This window comes from Schistocerca piceifrons, chromosome 1 (genome assembly GCF_021461385.2).
Source record: "Schistocerca piceifrons isolate TAMUIC-IGC-003096 chromosome 1, iqSchPice1.1, whole genome shotgun sequence".
NCBI classification, from domain to species: Eukaryota; Metazoa; Arthropoda; class Insecta; order Orthoptera; family Acrididae; genus Schistocerca; species Schistocerca piceifrons.
This window is the reverse complement of record NC_060138.1, coordinates 630,833,346-630,851,574: the sequence shown is the minus strand read 5'-3', so window position 1 is coordinate 630,851,574 and position 18,229 is coordinate 630,833,346. Positions and strand designations below refer to the sequence as shown.

General features: G+C 39.3%; 1 protein-coding gene across 1 annotated transcript in view; it reads right to left on the bottom strand.

Moving 5' to 3' along the window:
* Positions 1–18,229, bottom strand: part of LOC124804798 (5'-3' exoribonuclease 2 homolog) — a 431,320-nt gene that overhangs the window by 244,995 nt on the left and 168,096 nt on the right. The window contains exons 14-16 of the mRNA XM_047265135.1: positions 17,159–17,333; positions 9,199–9,255; positions 9,050–9,118 (exon numbers count right to left, since the gene is read on the bottom strand). Of these exons, the coding sequence (XP_047121091.1) occupies positions 9,050–9,118; positions 9,199–9,255; positions 17,159–17,333 (301 nt within the window). The remainder of the gene's footprint in view (positions 1–9,049; positions 9,119–9,198; positions 9,256–17,158; positions 17,334–18,229) is intronic.

Here is an 18,229-nt window from a genome sequence, read left to right as displayed (position 1 = left end):
TGAGCTGTTGAGAAGAGAACTTTAAATTCTTTAGCGATATATGAAAAGGGAAGAAGAAATTTAGCTGTCAAAAATTCACTACTAAATTACTTGACAACAATAACAACACAGAATAAAATATGAATCGACAATGTGGAAGGTTGACGATTCTAGTAGCAGATGGCTGTTTTCGAGTCATCCGTTCCACATCAAATAGCAGCATCGGCCACAGCCTTGGTAACTTTTGTCACAGCCCTCCCACCACAACCACCCTGCTAAGCACCGGCAACTCGCCGTGGCTAGCACAGCTACAAGTCATGAGTGGGCTTTATTTGAACCAAAATAAGGTGTTTGGGGCAGTGCTGTGTTTTGGGAGAAATTAGGAATGAGTGGCTGGCCAAAAAGAAATCTGCATTGTTGAGTTTAGAATACTGGGCTAGCAGACAACTCATTAGATGTTGCAAAGACTGATTTAACAAGGAGAGGTCCCCAACAGTGCGATCAACTTTTTAAAACCAAATATAGGGTGATGCAAGTTAAGATCCCAGGTATTACAACCTGCAGTCATTCACTCTGGTGGGCCCTCACTTGAGAGTAACTGATGGAAAAAATATCAGCATTTTGTATGTTAGTTAATACCGTGAGAAAAGTTGTTTTAGCTAGACTTTAATGATATTTATCTGTTATTATCTTCAATTAATAGAAAACTCTGATCTATCAGTCAAAAACCAAGATGAAATAATCTATTTACACTGAATGTGCAATTGCGTGAAAAATGTATTTTTCATTAGCCAATGTGCATAAACTGAGATTTCAAGTGGAAAAAGAATAATAGGAATAAAAAATGAGAGCAAATGAAGAAGTTGATATTATGATTAAAATTATGTGACAAAGGAATGGAAATTTTAAAAAAATATATTTAAATCAATTAACTGAAAGAATATGATGATTGAAGTCATTTCGATAAAGATTTAAAAATAAAAAGAAAATTCGATAGAGAGTTAAAAATGAAATGAAAATTTCACTGCTCCTGATGGGATTCAAACCCACAACCTCTTGCATCTAAGGTTATCATCCCGTCCATTATACCACACAAACACTTTTTTTAATGCTATAAAGCGTCACACAAAATTCCGAATTGTTTTTTCATTAATTACATGCACACAGGTGCCCATAGATGGTTTTTAAAAGTTGATCCCATCGGTGGGGCCTCTCCTTGTAAGTACAGATCTCGTTTTATTTATTTATTCTGTGTATGGTTTACATGCATTTGGTGTAATATATGAAACAAGAGGTATAAAACCATGTGATAAAATTTTGCAATGTAACCACAAACGTAAAGCAGAACGTAACAACAGTGTGTATATAAATTTATTTTAGAGTTGAGATTATTAATCCATGTAGAGTTTGAAGCTTCAAAGAAATCATTTTTCTCCTGGATATGTTGTAAGCCGGCATTCAGTAACAATGTGATGAACAGTCTGACGAGATTCTCCGCAGTCGCAGCTCAGTGATTTGGTTATTCACCATTTTCAAAATGAGTCAGGGTAGATGCCATGTGATTCTTTTATTCTGTTGTGCATTTTCCATGCGTGGTGAGGCAGTTCATTTCCTATTTATGGTGGAACAGGGTCAATACTGGTCAAGCTTTACCCTGTTTCAGGGCTTCCCAATATTCTCTCCACATGTCATTAATTTTGAAACTGTCCATCAAAAGTAGTTCTGCAAGTGGTAATGCGGGAGATCTAGATTTTAGCTTCTGCAGAGCAGCACTACCCAAGCCACTGTGCAGTGGAACATGCAGGGTTAGCTACAATTTTGTGTTTTACTTAACTAATCTTTTCTGTCTGCGAACATGAGAGGAGGAACGGGGACGATATGGCTCAAAACAGGTAGTGCTTTGTATACAGCCACTAATTAGTCTCATGGTCTCATTCAGATTGGTGTCAATCTTCTTCACATGGTGGCTGTTTAACCAGACTGAAACCCCATATTTGGCAACCAAGTTCAAAAGTCTAAGTGCTGGTGTTCTAAGGATGGGTGCATTCGCCGCCCATGTGGTACCGGAAAATTTATGGATTACATTGTCACTCATGTAAAGTTTTGCTGTGGGGTTTTCTAGATGCTTTTTAAAAGATAGTGTTTGGTCCACTGTTATCTCTAAATAGTTTGGGAAAGGATTACAGCGAAATGAGTTAATGTTGAAGTATGCTTGGGGCTTTAGACGTGCTTGTTCATTATTGAGGCAAAAGCACAACACTTCAGTTTTGATGCTGTTTGGCTTAGTCTCCAGTCAGAAAAGTATGTCCTCAACTCTGTGAGCTCATTAAGATGTTGATGTCTTCCTCTCTAAGCTTACAGTGAGAGGCATAGGCAAGGTCATCAACATACGTAAATTTTGTAGATGTCATATTTGGTATATTCAAAATGTATAGGTTGAACAGGACTGGAGCAAATACTGAGCCTTGAGGCAGCACATTATTTAGATGTCTCACCTTACTCTTACTGTTAGCACTTATTGATTGGAAAGATCTTTCACAGAGCATATTATTTAACAAATAAACGAAACCATGTTGAGAAGTTTATAAATAGATATCAGTATTAAGCTAGATGTTGCAAAGGCTAGTTTAAACACAGAGCTCAGTGCTAAGATTGACACTTTGATTACAGATGTAAATGCAGAAGATACCACGATTGCTAGTCTCGAACAGCATATCCAGGAATCTCCTAAGGAGAAACAAGATAAATACAAAAACAACTAACTTTCAAACAATGTAAACCACTTTACAAGAAGAGTTGCACATCCAAGATAAACTAACGATGTGATTTTGTAAATAATTACGTTTTGGAAGAGGTTAAGGAGGTACATCAGAATGTAAAACAAATAAAAAATTAACTGTAAAAAGGTGACATAAGTAAACAGACAGATCTTAGACCTGCAGTTATGGTTACACATGTTAGAGCAGGGTAAAGACACGGACATAACGGCATCGCCGGGCTCGACTTTCGCAACTTTGGAGGAATGGGTACATTAATTAATTACTCAAAAGATACAAGAAATGATGCATTCATCACAGTCAGTACACCATTGTTCACAGTTGGTTTAAAAAACAGAAGGGGAAGTACATAAGCTTCGGGAGGAACTTAATAAAACCAACGAGGAAAACTGAACAGAAATTTAACTAAAGTAATTGGCTTTCACCTGAACTACTCGATGAATTAAATTTAGGTGGAGGAATGAATTCATCTGAACAATTTCCTATATTTAAGCTGGAAGGCGATGTTCACCCCACATATTTCTTATGAGTGTCTTCGAGATCGTTACAGAAATGCTGGGACGATAATAAAAGAATTGATTTTGTTTTAAGTTATTTAGATAGGAGAGCCACTGAATGGAACAGCTCATTTGAAGGAATTCTCTTCCTGGAGTGAATTTCAAGAGAAATTTAAAAGAAGTATTGGTCTTCCAGTATCCAAGAGAAACAGACATTGGAATTACTACACTTGAAGTATTACAACAATAACAAAATTTATTTAACTGATATCCACAGCTAAAAAACTTCATGTTGAATTAAAACAAGGCTGCAGCTGTATAGTTATCTTATTTCAAAAGCGCGATTGGTTTCATAACGTTAGTTACGTCAGCAACAGGGTAAACAGGAACAATAAATAGAGTGACTGGGATCACAGGGGAGTGTGACAATTTACTAGCAGCATGGGTTCAGGCCTCTGAAATATAATTTAAGCAACAGGACTTAGTCGAATTATTATTATTATTATTATTATTATTATTATTATTATTGTTATTGTTATTTTAAGTTTCAAGTAGCAGGGAGGATAGAATATTAGACACGGCAGTGTACCCAAATATAAATTAAGGAAATGACTGGGTGTACGAGTGAATCAGAAGGAAAGGATGACCCACACTAAAAGGAGAGTATAAAGAAGATATATTGGGACAGGAGTTTAGATAAGTACACCCTGTGATCAAAAGTATCCGGACACCTGGCTGAAAATGACTTACAAGTTCGTGGCACCCTCCATTGGTAATGCTGGAATTCAATATGGTGTTGGCCCACCCTTAGCCTTGAGGACAGCTTCCACTCTCGCAGGCATACGTTCAATCAGGTGCTGAAAGGTTTCTTGAGGAATGGCAGCCCATTCTTCACAGAGTGCTGCACTGAGGAGAGATATCGATTCGGTCTGTGAGGCTTGGCACAAAGTTGGCGTTCCAAAACATCCCAAAGGTGTTTTATAGGATTCAGGCCAGGACTCTGTGCAGGCCAGTCCATTACAGGGATGTTATTGTCGTGTAACAACTCCGCCACAGGCCATGCATTACGAACAGATGCTCGATTGTGTTGAAAGATGCAATCGTCATCCCCAAATTGCACTTCAACAGCGGGAAGCAAGGAGGTGCTTAAAACATCAATGTAGGCCTGTGCTGTGATAGTTCTGTGATTCATCACTACACACAACGTTTTTCCACTGTTCAGTTGCCCAATGTTTATGCTCCTTACAACAAGCAAGGAGTTGTTTGGAGTTTACCGGCGTGATGTGTGACTTCTGAGCAGCCACTCGACCATAAAATCCACGTTTTCTCACTTCCCCCCTGTCATGTCATAGTGCTTGCAGTGGATCCTGATACAGTTTGGAATTCCTGTGTGATGGTCTGGATAGATGTCAGCCTATTACCATTACAACCCTCTTCAACTGTCGGCGGTCTCTGTCAGTCAACAGACGAGATCAGCCTGTACACTTTCGTGCTGTACATGTCCCTTCACGTTTCCACTTCACTACCACATCAGAAACGGTGGACCTAGGGACGTTTAGGAGTGTGGAAATCTCATGTACAGATGTATGACACAAGTGGCACCCAATCACCTGACCAAGTTTGAAGTCCATGAGTTCTGTGGAGCGCCCCATTCTGCTCTCTCACAATGTTTAATGACTACAGAGGTCGCTGATAAGGACTACCTGACAGTAGGTGGCAGCATAATGCACCTAATATGAAAAACGTATGTTTTTGGGGGTGTCCGGATACTTTTGATCACACAGTGTATATAGGAGTTGGTTTTCTGTGGAAGGTAGTGTATGGTCAGTGCCTACAGAGTTAAGATGCCAACAATCTGTTTGACTGACTGCCAAGTTGCAAGGGATAATTCATTTTACTGATTTTAGTAGTTCACTTGTAAGAGCAGATACTACACGAAAGATATGGAGGAATGTGTCTGAGCTTTGTGCATGCTAGCAATAATGCCAAAATGAGGAATTTAGTAAGTAGGACAATGTGTGTTTGCTGCTGGTTAGAAGTATGCAACTCCTTGTGTTCAATGTCAGAAAGGGAGTGAAGCCAAATGATGGCATAAGGATGTGTCCCAAATTCCTTGATAGGAGGTGCTGACTTGAGGGCAAACTAAGAAGGATCTACCTTCAAGCATGGTGTAAGCTTTTATATGGGTTTGGTCAAGTACCATATAGTGTACTTGTAAAAAAAAATGTACTGGGGATATTTATAATTTTTGGTCTTTTTCTTCTTAATTTACGCTTTCATAATGGAGTTTAGTCTAAGATAGATTAAATAAGAGGTGCAAAGATGTTACTCCTTTTATGCGGCAAGAGACTGAACATCAAATATACATGTTACTAGCTGATGATGTCTTCAGCAGAAACAGATATAGATTTACAAGTTTATAATAACAAGGTGAGATTATGTATTGACATAAAAGTGGTGGTATGTTATATAAACTGAAAAATAAATCTCTAGAACTGAAACTCGTGGTGCATATAAAAGAAAAGAAAGAGATATTATAAATGTGAATGCATTAACTAATACTTAATAAACTTGTTAGGTGTAATGGCTTACTTAAGAACTTTCTAACAATATCTTTCCATTTAATGATTATGTAGTTTTGTAGATTTTACAAAATTGTTAAGGCTTTTTGGCCACTTGTTGACAAACTGCCTATTGGCTTCTGTCTCGGGTTCTTCGGCCGACGTTCATCTAATGATTTTACTGAAGTTTCGCCAGCACAAGTGGCTGGCATTGTAAAAGATTCACCCTCCATTGCCAGTGGTGAACTGGAGCCGAGCTTGTGGCCACATACTATATGTACCTGGCATGCCAATGTCCGAGGGCTTCTCCGCGGTCATTTGCAGTGCAGTTCTCCTCTTGCTATCTGCGATGGTCGTTTGCTGCAGTACGGGAAGCCAGGATCCGTATACCTTAAGGCTTTCCTCTTTCTTCTTGAAACTTCACATGTTTTTGTATTTCTACAGCTTCTATGAACAAGCGCATGTGATAGTGCTTCTCTACAGCCAGAACTTCCGTGTTGGCGAATTTTATTACGTGGTTGGTCTCACTCAGTGCGTGCTCTGCCACAGCCGATATCTCAACCTTCCCCAACCTGCAATGTCGCTTATGTTCTTTGATCCTGGTGTTGATTGATCATCCAGTCATTCCGACATAAACTTTTCCGCATGTGCATGGTATACGGTATATTTTACAATGACATCATTCATCTAGCACTAGGCATATATAGTGTAACATACCACTTTGTCAAAGAGTTGTGTTGCACAGCTCATTTGGGATCAACGAATGATGAACATCTACTGCTGAAGAACATTTATTTAATGTAATGTGGAAGCATGACACGTATGTTAAGCATGCAGTTTCTCTGTATGTGCTTGTTAACTGAAAGGCAATGGAGACAGCATTGCTACTTGATGGGGCGGCACTGGCGGCAGCTCGTGTTTGGCCACACTTGCCAGTCTTAAGTGTTTTCTCTGTGCAAAATCCCTCACCTCGGAGTTGCACTAGCCTCCATGGAAAAAACGACAGCTGTGAACATGCATGAAAAAGTCACAGATCAAAAGAAGTTTGAGTTAGTAGGGTCTGCTGTGAACTGTAACTCTGATTGTTGCGAAGGTATTTGAGGTACACTTGTCAAGCAGACAGAAAACTGTGTGATGTTGCCTCTGTGCAAAAATTTGTTATATTATGTGTGGTTTACAGAAGAAGAAAATTCTCTCATTTAGTAGTATGGAGAGATGTAATCTATTGTCAAGTTTTCAGCACTCAGCAGCCTGCCGAAAAGGAGAAATCAATTATATAAAACTTATATGGTATAGCTGGATGCTAATCTGTAGAGAGAGAAAGAGAGGTTTTCAAGTCAAGACCAAGTGATGAGAAAAAGGTGTTTTGACATTAGGGAAGTCTACCCTCCAGCTAAAATATTGCATTACTCAGCAAAAGTGTCATAGGGATACCCAGGAAACATTTCACAGCCTGTTTATGGCCCTTTTAGAGAAAACCTTTCTAGCCTCTCCTAACCCCAAATCACTTGTCTGGTTCAGGTTCACTGGTGATAACTTCATGATCTGGATTTAGGGCTGAAAAGCCCTATCCTTATTTTTCCACAGCCTCAACACCTTCTCTCCAATCCTTTCACCTGGTCTTCCCCAATTCAATATTCCACTGTCCTCTCTCTCTCTCTCTCTCTCTCTCTCTCTCACACACACACACACACACACACACACACACACCAGCCCTCCCATACAACCTGCAACCTGGTCATCCATGGATGGTGTATCTCCTGTGACAAGAATTCCCTTGCCCAGTATGTTGAAGGTCTCATGAAGGCTTTCAAAGACAAGCACTACCCCCGACACATAGTCTCCAAACACATTTTTCCTGTCATATCCTCACACACTCCTAATCATCCTCCTCCCACCACCACCACCAACAACAACAACAACAACAACAACCAGCTACAAAGGAGCACCTCCCCCCCCCCCCCCAAAAAAAACCCCTATCCTTCACTAGAGAATTAATTGTCCATCACCATGTCCGGAAATGAGGAACATTCTACTCAAGATCCTTCCCGCACCATCTAAAATGGTATTCAGTCACTGATACAACCTACACACCATCCCAGTCCATCGCTATGCCACTCTCATTCTTATATACCTGTGGAAGACCCAGACACAAGACCTGCTCAATTCAGCGATCCAGGAATTCCTACTCCAGTGCTGTCACAGGCTTACCCTTTCCCTTCAGAGGCATGATCACCTGAGAAATCAGTCACCTTCTGGCAACACTACAACAACTGCTGCACACATTTCATGTTGACATGACAACCAACCAGCTATCCACCAGAATGGATGGCCACCATCAAACTGTGTATTAGAACACAACTGAATACCCAGTGGCACAACGTACTTGAGTTCACAGCCCATGCTATCTGGTTCCTCCCCCCCACCCCATCCCCCTGCACCAGCTTTTCTGAATGAAGTAATCGAGGTTTATCCTTCGAACCCACTCTTTGCTCCCATAATCCACCTGCCTTCAATCTCCACAAAATCACTGTCCCCACATGTCCTGCCCAACAGTTTTCCCTTCGTCATCCCTGTCACCCCCTTCCTGTCCACATCATTTTCATTGTTTGCCACACCTCACCATCTCTGGTACCCATGTATCACATACCTAGGAAGTACAGCTGCCACGTCTCCATCCTGCAATCCTACGCTGCACATGTCCCTCTGAACTCTGAGCCACTAGCTACTTATACCCAATAGATTCTCCTGCTTTGCACCTCTTCCTCCCTCTAACCACCCCATCCAACACAACCACCACCCCACTCCACCTGCAATCCCAGCAATGTGTGTCCAGTCAGCATAATGCAGGTGCATTCTACTTCTGAAAGTTAGCAAAGTTCCCATTCCTCTTTGTGTCTACCTATCAACAACTCATGTGGTGAGTCTCCTTTACTTCTAAATTATTTATATTCTGCCAGAACGTTTCTTACTATATTTAGGCCAAATACAAATGTATTCCTGTCCTCAGCATATATCAACACCAGACATCAAGGTCAATTTTACAAGTCTCCATTCTGTAGCAATGGGTAATTTTACAACTGTAATTTAAATGTTCTATTACGTTATGTAAGCAGACAAACTCATTTTGGTTCCATCAATTATCCACTCATTACTATTAATTCTCTATGAATTTTCAAATGTTACCTATTCCCTTGAAAAGCAGGAAATTTTGCATATTAATTATAAATCTTACCTGGCACCCTTCAATCTTTTGGCTGGGAAGATGAAAGTATCAGCATACTTCGGATCTCTGAATTTCACACTAAAATCAAAACAAATGTCTCATTAACAAAACAAAACTACTAAATACAAACTGTAAAAATGTTCTGAGAGGTGACTTACCAATATACTTCATTGTTATTTATGGTGCTTAGACCGACCACAGGAGAGTTTAGAGACCTGTAGAGAAGCAATATTTGATCAGCAAATACTTGACTGTAAAATTGATGACAGATACTTGAACAATGTCCAGAGCAAAATAATCACATCTTTGCACTAAACACAAACTTTTTGGCATTGAGAGTATTCTTAACCACTGAACAATGCTGCATGGAACAATTAGATAATTTTTGTGGTTAGAGCATTGTCTGGAAATGTGGACAACCAGCGCCAAATTTGTGCAGCACGTAAGATCATCAGTCATTAATCTAATATATGGATGCAATATTTGTGTGTTAAACACTGCAAATTATATTAAATGAGTATTTTATTATTGTCATTATTTTTCCTCCCATTCTTTTGCTGTATTTTAAAATGAACTTCTTACATTTACATTAACTATTTGGCATTTATTACTATCCCTCTAAATTTTCTCACTCTTGTTCAGCCTGATGTGTAAACTCTTTGAACCTAGCATTTTTCGTTCTCCAGACATGAACAACTACTGTGTCACAACTATGGTAACATTGCAGTCGAGTTCGTCAGAAGCCAACCTGGGAGACAATTGCTGACCATGAGTCAATGATATGTGTAGCCAATCACAAATAGTATTTAATGGACTAAGTATTTAATTGTGTGACTGCAGCAAAAATATGTAGATATCAGCAAAAAACAAAGAGTACATGCGTTTGAGTAGTCAATGTTGTCTAAGCACTGGATGGTTCCACACACACAACCCTGAAATATCTCCGGAACTCTCTTGAATCACCAGCTAAATGTAAAAAATTATGAGTTTCTATCCACTCCCTCAAATATAATCTTGTTTGAGGTATGTTCATCAAAAGTAACTTTTGGTCTTCACGGGCAAAACTTACAAAACACATTCCTTATGCAAATTTTATTTATTTATTTATTTATTTTCCTAAATACATATAAAGGACAGAGCAATGAATAAAGCACATCCCAGTGTGGTGACTGGTGACATTACATGGGCAACTGGCATAAACAAGTAGATGATGTCAGAATGGATTTTTTATTCTGCAGCAGAGTGTGTGCTGATATGAAACTTCATGGTAGATTAAAACTGTGCGCAATGCCCCACGATTTGAAATCAGGACCCTTCCATTTTGTGGGCAAGCTTCATAGGTGATGTTCTTACAAGACAGTCTTGTTGTTCCATTAAATATCTTGAAAGAAATTCCATGTCAACTCATCTCAGCCTCCCTGCCTGAACATCAGGGATTTTGTTGAAATTTCATGTGAATATTTGCACATCCCCAATGAACAATGGTTAAGTTCCATGTTCTCTGAAGCAATACTGGCCAAGATATTCATGTCAATTCTGCACAGAGTGAGCATGAATTTCCGACAACTGACCTGTTATATCTTGGGCAATATTTTGTGACAGAAATAAAATCTGGCCATCTTGTACAACTGTACGTGTTACCTTAATATAAGAATGAAAAAATTTTTACAAGCAATCTTCAGCCACAAAATTGACCGAAAAATCGGTGCCGAAAAAAAAAGTTGGGCTACTTATATCTCAGGGACTGAAGGTATGATGAACACGAAACTTGGTTTGTAGTAACCAAACATGACACGGTTCTCACTTTCCGAGACTGAATAAATTAAGCGCAAAGCTGAAGACTTCGTAAAAAGGTCAAAAATGCGTAAGGTCAAAAACGCAGTATTTTTGACCTCATTTTGCAGAAAATTATGTTCTGTGAAACTTTCTAAACAGGGCTCAATGGAAGGACCATGTTTTCAACCTCAAAAAAAGTTTATTGATCATCCAATTAAGGCTAACAATGCTAGATACTTTGAATAAAAGTTGGGCCCAAAAATAATGGCACATAAAATATATAAACTTCAGAATCTTACATCTCACAGGGTGAACAAATGCTGGACATGAAACTTAATACAGTATGCAACAGGTCGACAGCACAATGATGTGGAATGCAAAATTTCATTCATCAACTATTTTCCAATGATCTACAAATTTGCCGAAATATAGAATGGTTTATGTGAAAATAAGGTATATTAAACATTTCTTTTACAAATACCATTTTCTATTAAATTGAAAAGCAGTCTCATTCATAAGAACATGTTTTAAGCCCCCCACCCCACGCCACCCCCCACCCCCTCAGAACAGGGGTCTAACTTCCAACATGGGCTAAATTTGCTACATAAACAGAGGCAAAATAGCCATAAAAATCACACTGTGAATAAAGTTTTAACTATGGCTTCTTATATCTCCATTGATTAAAGGCTTGATACACATGAAACTGTGATCACAACAACTTTGCAACATATGGTATTCCAATATAAAATATACGTCACTTACTGTTTTCTAAATTTCTACACAGTAAGTTCAAACTTTATTTTCATAAAAATCACAATTTTAGATCACAATCAGTCTACTTTTAGAAAATCTGTTTTCCGTAACTGATTTCACACTAATCACAATTGGAAATAGCATGTTTTCAAATCATGTTTGATTTTCCAATGTGCACTACAATACTTGAAATGATGGACAAATTTGAAGGAGTGTGCCATGGCAACAGGTTACACTGCAGCAACCTCTTGTCCAAGTTTCGTTGCATGTGGTTTTTGTTTCTAATTTGACAAATGATATACTTTTGGATCAACGGAGACCACTCGCTGAAAAGCAGAAGTGCTGAGTTATCACCCAGCACACACAAAAAGAAAGAAAATTCACTAGCTTTCAGAGTAATAACATTTTGAGCAAGAGTAAAAATAAACACACATGCCGACACTACTATTGCATGAAGTCATGCTATGTATGTAAATGGAATGCACAGTTGTCGGAGCCACAAGCTGAATGTGACATTGGGACATGAACTTGGGATGGTGTGACAGGATGGAGGAAGGCAAAACTGATGGGTGGAGTGTGTGGAGACAATGGGTTACCAGAGATTGAGGATAGGGCAATTATGGGAGTGAAGGATATTTTGGAAGGATATTTCTCATCCGCATAGTTCAGAGGTGCTGGTGGTGGAGGGAAGGATTCAGACAGACCAGGTTGTGAAGCAGCCATTGAAATTGAGCATGTTATGCTCAGCTGCATGTTGTATCACCAGGTGGGCCAACTTTGTTCTTGGTAACAGTTTGGCAATCACCTTTCATCCTGATTGGCAACCAACATGAAAAGCTGTGCCGTGTTTGCAGTAGAGTTGGTATATGATGAGGAAGTGGTGTGTGGATCGATTGAACAGGTTTTGCACCTCACTCTTCCATAGGGATCTATCACAAGGGGTTGGGAGTGGGAGTGATATAGGAATGGACTAGGATGTTGTGTACGTTGGGTGGGTGACGGAACATTGCTTTGGAAAGGTGGGGAGGATCATTTCAGGGCATAGTGAGTAACAAAGTCCTAATGAAAGATGTGCTTCAGTTGTTCCAGAGTGATATTGGGTGACGAGTGGCACACGCCTCTGTAGCTGTGTTACTTTAAATCCGTCTTGATTGCAAACTTTTTTATTATTCATATGACCGGTTTCGGTTCATTCAGAACCATCTTCAGATCTGATATTTAAGTTACAGGAGTAACCCGTCACATGTGACGTAGCATGTGAAAGTTGCTGAATTGGACGGGTTACTCCTGTAACTTAAATATCAGATCTGAAGATGGTTCTGAATGAACCGAAACCGGTCATATGAATAATAAAAAAGTTTGCAATCAAGACGGATTTAAAGTAACATTATAAAATCACTGATTGCTGTTATCCCATAAGACATTATGTCTGTTTTTGCAAACTCTGTAGCTGTTTTGTGGGCAGCATGAGAGGCTTGAAATGTGTGAGCATATGTCAGGAGAAATCTAGGTTTATGAGGTAGTGCCTGTCTGTGAAGGTCTTTGTGAAGCATTCAGCATACTGGTCACGGAAGTTTTGGTCACTGTAGATACTTTGTCCACAGGTGGGTAGGCTGTGTGGGAGGGATTTTTTGGTGTGGCAGGGATGGCCAGCTGTTGAAATGCAGGTACTGTTCATGGTTAGTGAGTTTAATGTGAACAGATATATGGACAGAGCCATCAGAGAGATGGAGGTCAATGTCTAGTAAGGTAGCATATAGAGTTGAGGAAGACCAGCTGAACAAGATGGGGGAGAAGGTGTTGAGGTTGTGAGGGAATAGGTTGCCTTGGCCCTGAGTCCAGATCATGAATATATCACCAATGAATCCAAACAGAACTAGGGGCTGGAAGTTTTGTGTGGCTAACAAGGATTTCTCTCCACGGCCCTTAAACAGGTCGCATAGGAGGGTGCCAGGCAGGTTCTCATGGCTGTGCCACAGATTTATTTGTATACCTTTCCCTCAAATGAAAAGTGTAACAATTTAACAATCAGCTACAAAGCAGGGCCTCCCTTGTCACCTAGTATCAACCAGGACTGGATCACCTGAACCTTATCCTTCCTCAAGGCTTCGATTATCTCTCATCATGTCCTGAAATAAGGAACATCCTCCCCAATGTCCTCTCCACCCCTTCAAAAGTGGTATTCCATCACCTGCCTAGCCTATATGACATCCTAGTCCATTTCTATACCAATCCCAAACTCTTGATACATATCCCTGTGGAACACCAAGATGTTAGACTTGTCGAATTCACCCACACAGCACTTCCCACTCCTTTTCTGTCATACGCTTACACTTTCCCATCAGAGGTTGAGCCACTTGGGAAAGCAGCCTCATCATATACCAACTCTGCTGCAAACACTGCTCAGTTTTCCATGCTGTTATGACTATCAACCAGTTATCCACCAGGATGAATGGCCATTGCCAAACTGCTGCCAAGAACAAAGTTGACCGCACGATGGCACAACGTGCTGCTGAGCGTAACATTCTCAATTTCTATGGCTGCTTTACAACCCGGGCCATCTAGATCCTTCCCTCCACTACCAGCTCCTGTGAACTACCCAGATGAAAATTATACTTGCAACACATTCTTTGCTCCCATAATTGTCCTGGTCTCAATCTCTGGCAACCCACTGTTCCCACACCCTCTACCCAACAGTTTCCCTTCCTCCATCCTGTCACCAACTCCCAGATGAAGGTCTCAATGTCACCTTCAGCATATGTCGCTCCCCACAGCTCCGACCAATCCTGCATCCCATACCTAGCCCATGCACTCGCCATCCTGACTTCCCATATTCCTAGTGGCAGGTAACTGGCTGCCTCCCTTTTAGCTGCTAGATACATACTTCCAACACCCCTCTCTGCATTCCACCTCTCACTACCTCTAACCACACACCAGACTCCCCCTCACCACAAATTAGCCCAGCTGTAGAAATACAGCACTGGTACTGTACGTGCAGCCAACACCTTGTAGGTGTGTGTGTGTGTGTGTGTGTGTGTGTGTGTGTGTGTGTGTGTGTGTGCGCGTGTTTTTCTGTTGTATATTTTTGACGAAGGCCTTAGGGGCCGAAAGCTTTATTTGTGACAGTCTTTTTGTTGTGCCTATCTGCTACTCAGCATCTCCACTATATGGTGAGTGGCAATGTTCTTAATATTGTTACATAATAAAAATACAGTTGCAAAAGAGGAGTAGTATCACTAAAACAAAAAGTACATTAAAAAACTAGTCACACAGGTGTATGTGTATTCTATTAGCCCCTAAGAAGGAGAAAACCCAACTCGCACTTTTCTCACATGATATACTGAAAGTTTCTGATCAAGGCAGTCAGACAGATTCAGTACTTCTTGATTTCCAAAAACCATTTGACTCAGTATCTTACATACACTTATTGTAAAAGTATGGTAGTTCAGGGTATGAAATGAAATTTGTGACTGGACTGAGGACTTTTTGGTAGGGAGGATGCAGCATGTTATCTTGAATGGAGAATCATCTTCTGACATAGAAGTAACTTTGGGTGTGCCCCAGGGAAGTGTGTTGGGATCCTTGCTGTTCATATTGTATATTAATGAGCTTGCAGACAATATTCATAGTAAAATCAGGCTTTTTGCAGATGATGCAGTTATCTATGCCGAAGTATTGTCTCAAAGAAGCTGTATAAATATTCAGTCAGATCTTGATAAGATTTGAAAGTGGTGCAAAGATGGGAAACTTGTTTTAAGTGTTCAGAAATGTAAAACTGTGCACTTACAAAATGAAAAAAATGTAATGTCCTATAACGGTAACAGCAATGAGTCACTATTGGAACTGGCTACCTCATACAAATACCTGGGTGTAACACTTTATTTATGGGGATATGAAATGAAATGATCACATAGGCTCAGTTGTGGGTAAAGCAGGTGGTAGACTTCAGTTTATTGGTAGAGTACAAAGGAGAGAGCTTGCAAAGCACTCATGTGACCAACCAGGTTTAGAATACTGCTCAAGTGTATGGGACCCATACCAAATAGGACTAAGAGAGGATATTGAATGTATACAGAAATGGGCAGCACGAATGGTCACCACTTTGTTTGATCCATGGCAGAGTGTCACAGAGATACTGATGGAACTCAACTGGAAGACTGTCAAAGATCGACACCAACTATCCTGAGAAAGTCTAGTAATAAGTTACATGAACCAGCTTTAATGATGATCTAGAAATATATACCCCTATGTATCACTCACATAGGGATCATGAGGATAAGATTAGAATAATTGCTGTACGCACAAAGGCATTCAAACAACCATTCTTCCTGTGCTCCATACAGGAATAGAACAGGAATAAACTCTAATAACTGCTACAATGGGACGTACCCTCTGCCATGAACCTCAGGGTGGTTGGCAGAATACAGATGAAGATGTACATAGAAGGAATCATTTGAAAGTTACCGACACTCTTAATCCTGTTTAGGTGCCTGTCAACGTAAAATCTCAATTATACACTTACTTGTTACTTTCATTCATTCCATGACCTGCACTTTACTGAGTGCATATCTGATCAAAATAATTTAGCCTAACACAATAAAAACAAAATGTGCAAATTTCACAGGATAATTTAGGACACCACGTTAGGAATCATTCAACATATTGTGGACACACAGACTAATTCATTATACTGCCAATTAAGCTTAAAGTGAAGCAGTTAATTATTTAACTCTCACAATACTGAGGGGGAGTGGAACTTTGTGTCCCCTTTGAAAATATTGTAACCTAGTCTGGTACTTAACATTTTAAAATGATGAATAAATATTTATTGTTTTTAATTAAGTGTTCTGTCAGATTCCATAAATGCTTTAAATTTTCCAGTTAGACTTAACTTGTAAATTTATGTCTCGGTAGTAAATGTGCCTTTTCACAATGAAAGCCCTATTCAATATTTTCAGGTTCAGGACATTACTTACACATCAGTCTCTCTTTAAAATGTATGTTTTGAGTAAAGTAAAAAATAATTAACAAAATTTGTGTTTTTTTTAATTTTTTGTGGTAGTATATTTCCAGCCATACATCCGTATGACATTTTTTGCACCTTATCCTGTAAGTGATCATTCCCTGTAATTTTTCCCCAGGTGGCAAAATCAGCCCTTCTATAACTCATAATTTACGCCTGTCTGATGGCATCATGACACAAACCATTATATTATGTAGCATTACTGACTTAATATACAGTAGCATATATGCATGCATCCATTACAATAAAAAACAGAAACCATGACAGTTTTAGCATTGAGTGTTTTCACCTTAACGGCCAGAAACATACTAGTTGCGTGACAAAAGTTATTTTTGTGTAGTAGTCCCAAAGGTCTTTCTTGACCAACCAGTATTCACTAATTCCTTAGTATCACTTGGTTTGTTTCAATTTCTTTAACAACCTTCTTTGTTAAAAGAAAATTCGACACCCAATTAGTGCAAAAGTTCAAGTCTCATTCAGAGAAGTTTGCTTATAGTACGAGTAATATTAAATTCCCAAGCAAGATGACAAAGAACAAAGGAGATTTTCTGAAGCATACAACTCACCCTCCCTGTGGAACACAGTCACTAGTTAAGAGCACTGTGCCCCTCATTCCATCTATGCTGATGCTGACTTCCACATTCGGATCCACTTGCTCTTGATACAATCCTCTGATGAAGTTAAATCCAGAATTCTGTTTAGTAACATACAATCTGTCGTCTCCACGTACATTTCTTTTAACTGAAAAATCAAAGGTACAAAATTTGTAAGGCACACTAAGATGTGTTAATTAATAATGGATATTAGTACTAAGATGTGTTAATAAATAATGGATATTAGTGTCTTTCAAAAATGAGCTGATATAAGGCAACTGCCAGCAGAGAATGGCAAATGATCTAACCTATGCATTTTGAGAATGTTCACAACTGTATTATATTATATAATTGTGTCATGTAAGTAAATAATGGGCCAAGCACCAAAAAACTGATTTAAAGATAATCAACAAAATGTATATAGCACTTCAACGAAAGCAGTATAAAAGTTGGGGATCACTATACAAACACAAAAACTATACAGGTTTCTTGCCACACATGTGTTTTTATTCTGTGTTAATGGGTTTAAGAACAAAAGATACAAAATTTGAAGAAAATGAAATGTTCTGTTTGCAATGGGTTTAACATAAATAACGATACAAGTGTCATCATGTCAATTTTCGCTCATTTCATCAGTTTCTCATAAAAACCACTTATTCTCCTTTTTACAAATGGTATCACTTTAGCTAAATGCCTTCTCTTTCCCTCAGACAGCCTACATTCGTGGTGTAGTGCACATGTTGAAGATCAGAAGGCTTCACATTTCTCTTCAAGATGTAATATTCCTTGAACTCTTCAATTTCACTACGAGTTGACCGAACTTACAGTACCCCAGGCCATTCAGCAGTCAGTCTGATCCACTGTGCTTTTTAAATATGCACACTGGTGAGATTCATATATTTTTCAGCAGCTGACTTAAAAGTCATAAAAATCTGTTTCTCGCACAACAGTCACTATGAACGGTGGTGTGCGCATAGCTTCAGTGATGAGGTGAACTAAATCTTTTGGAACTGCACACACAGTTAGCCTCTTTCATTTCTCAAT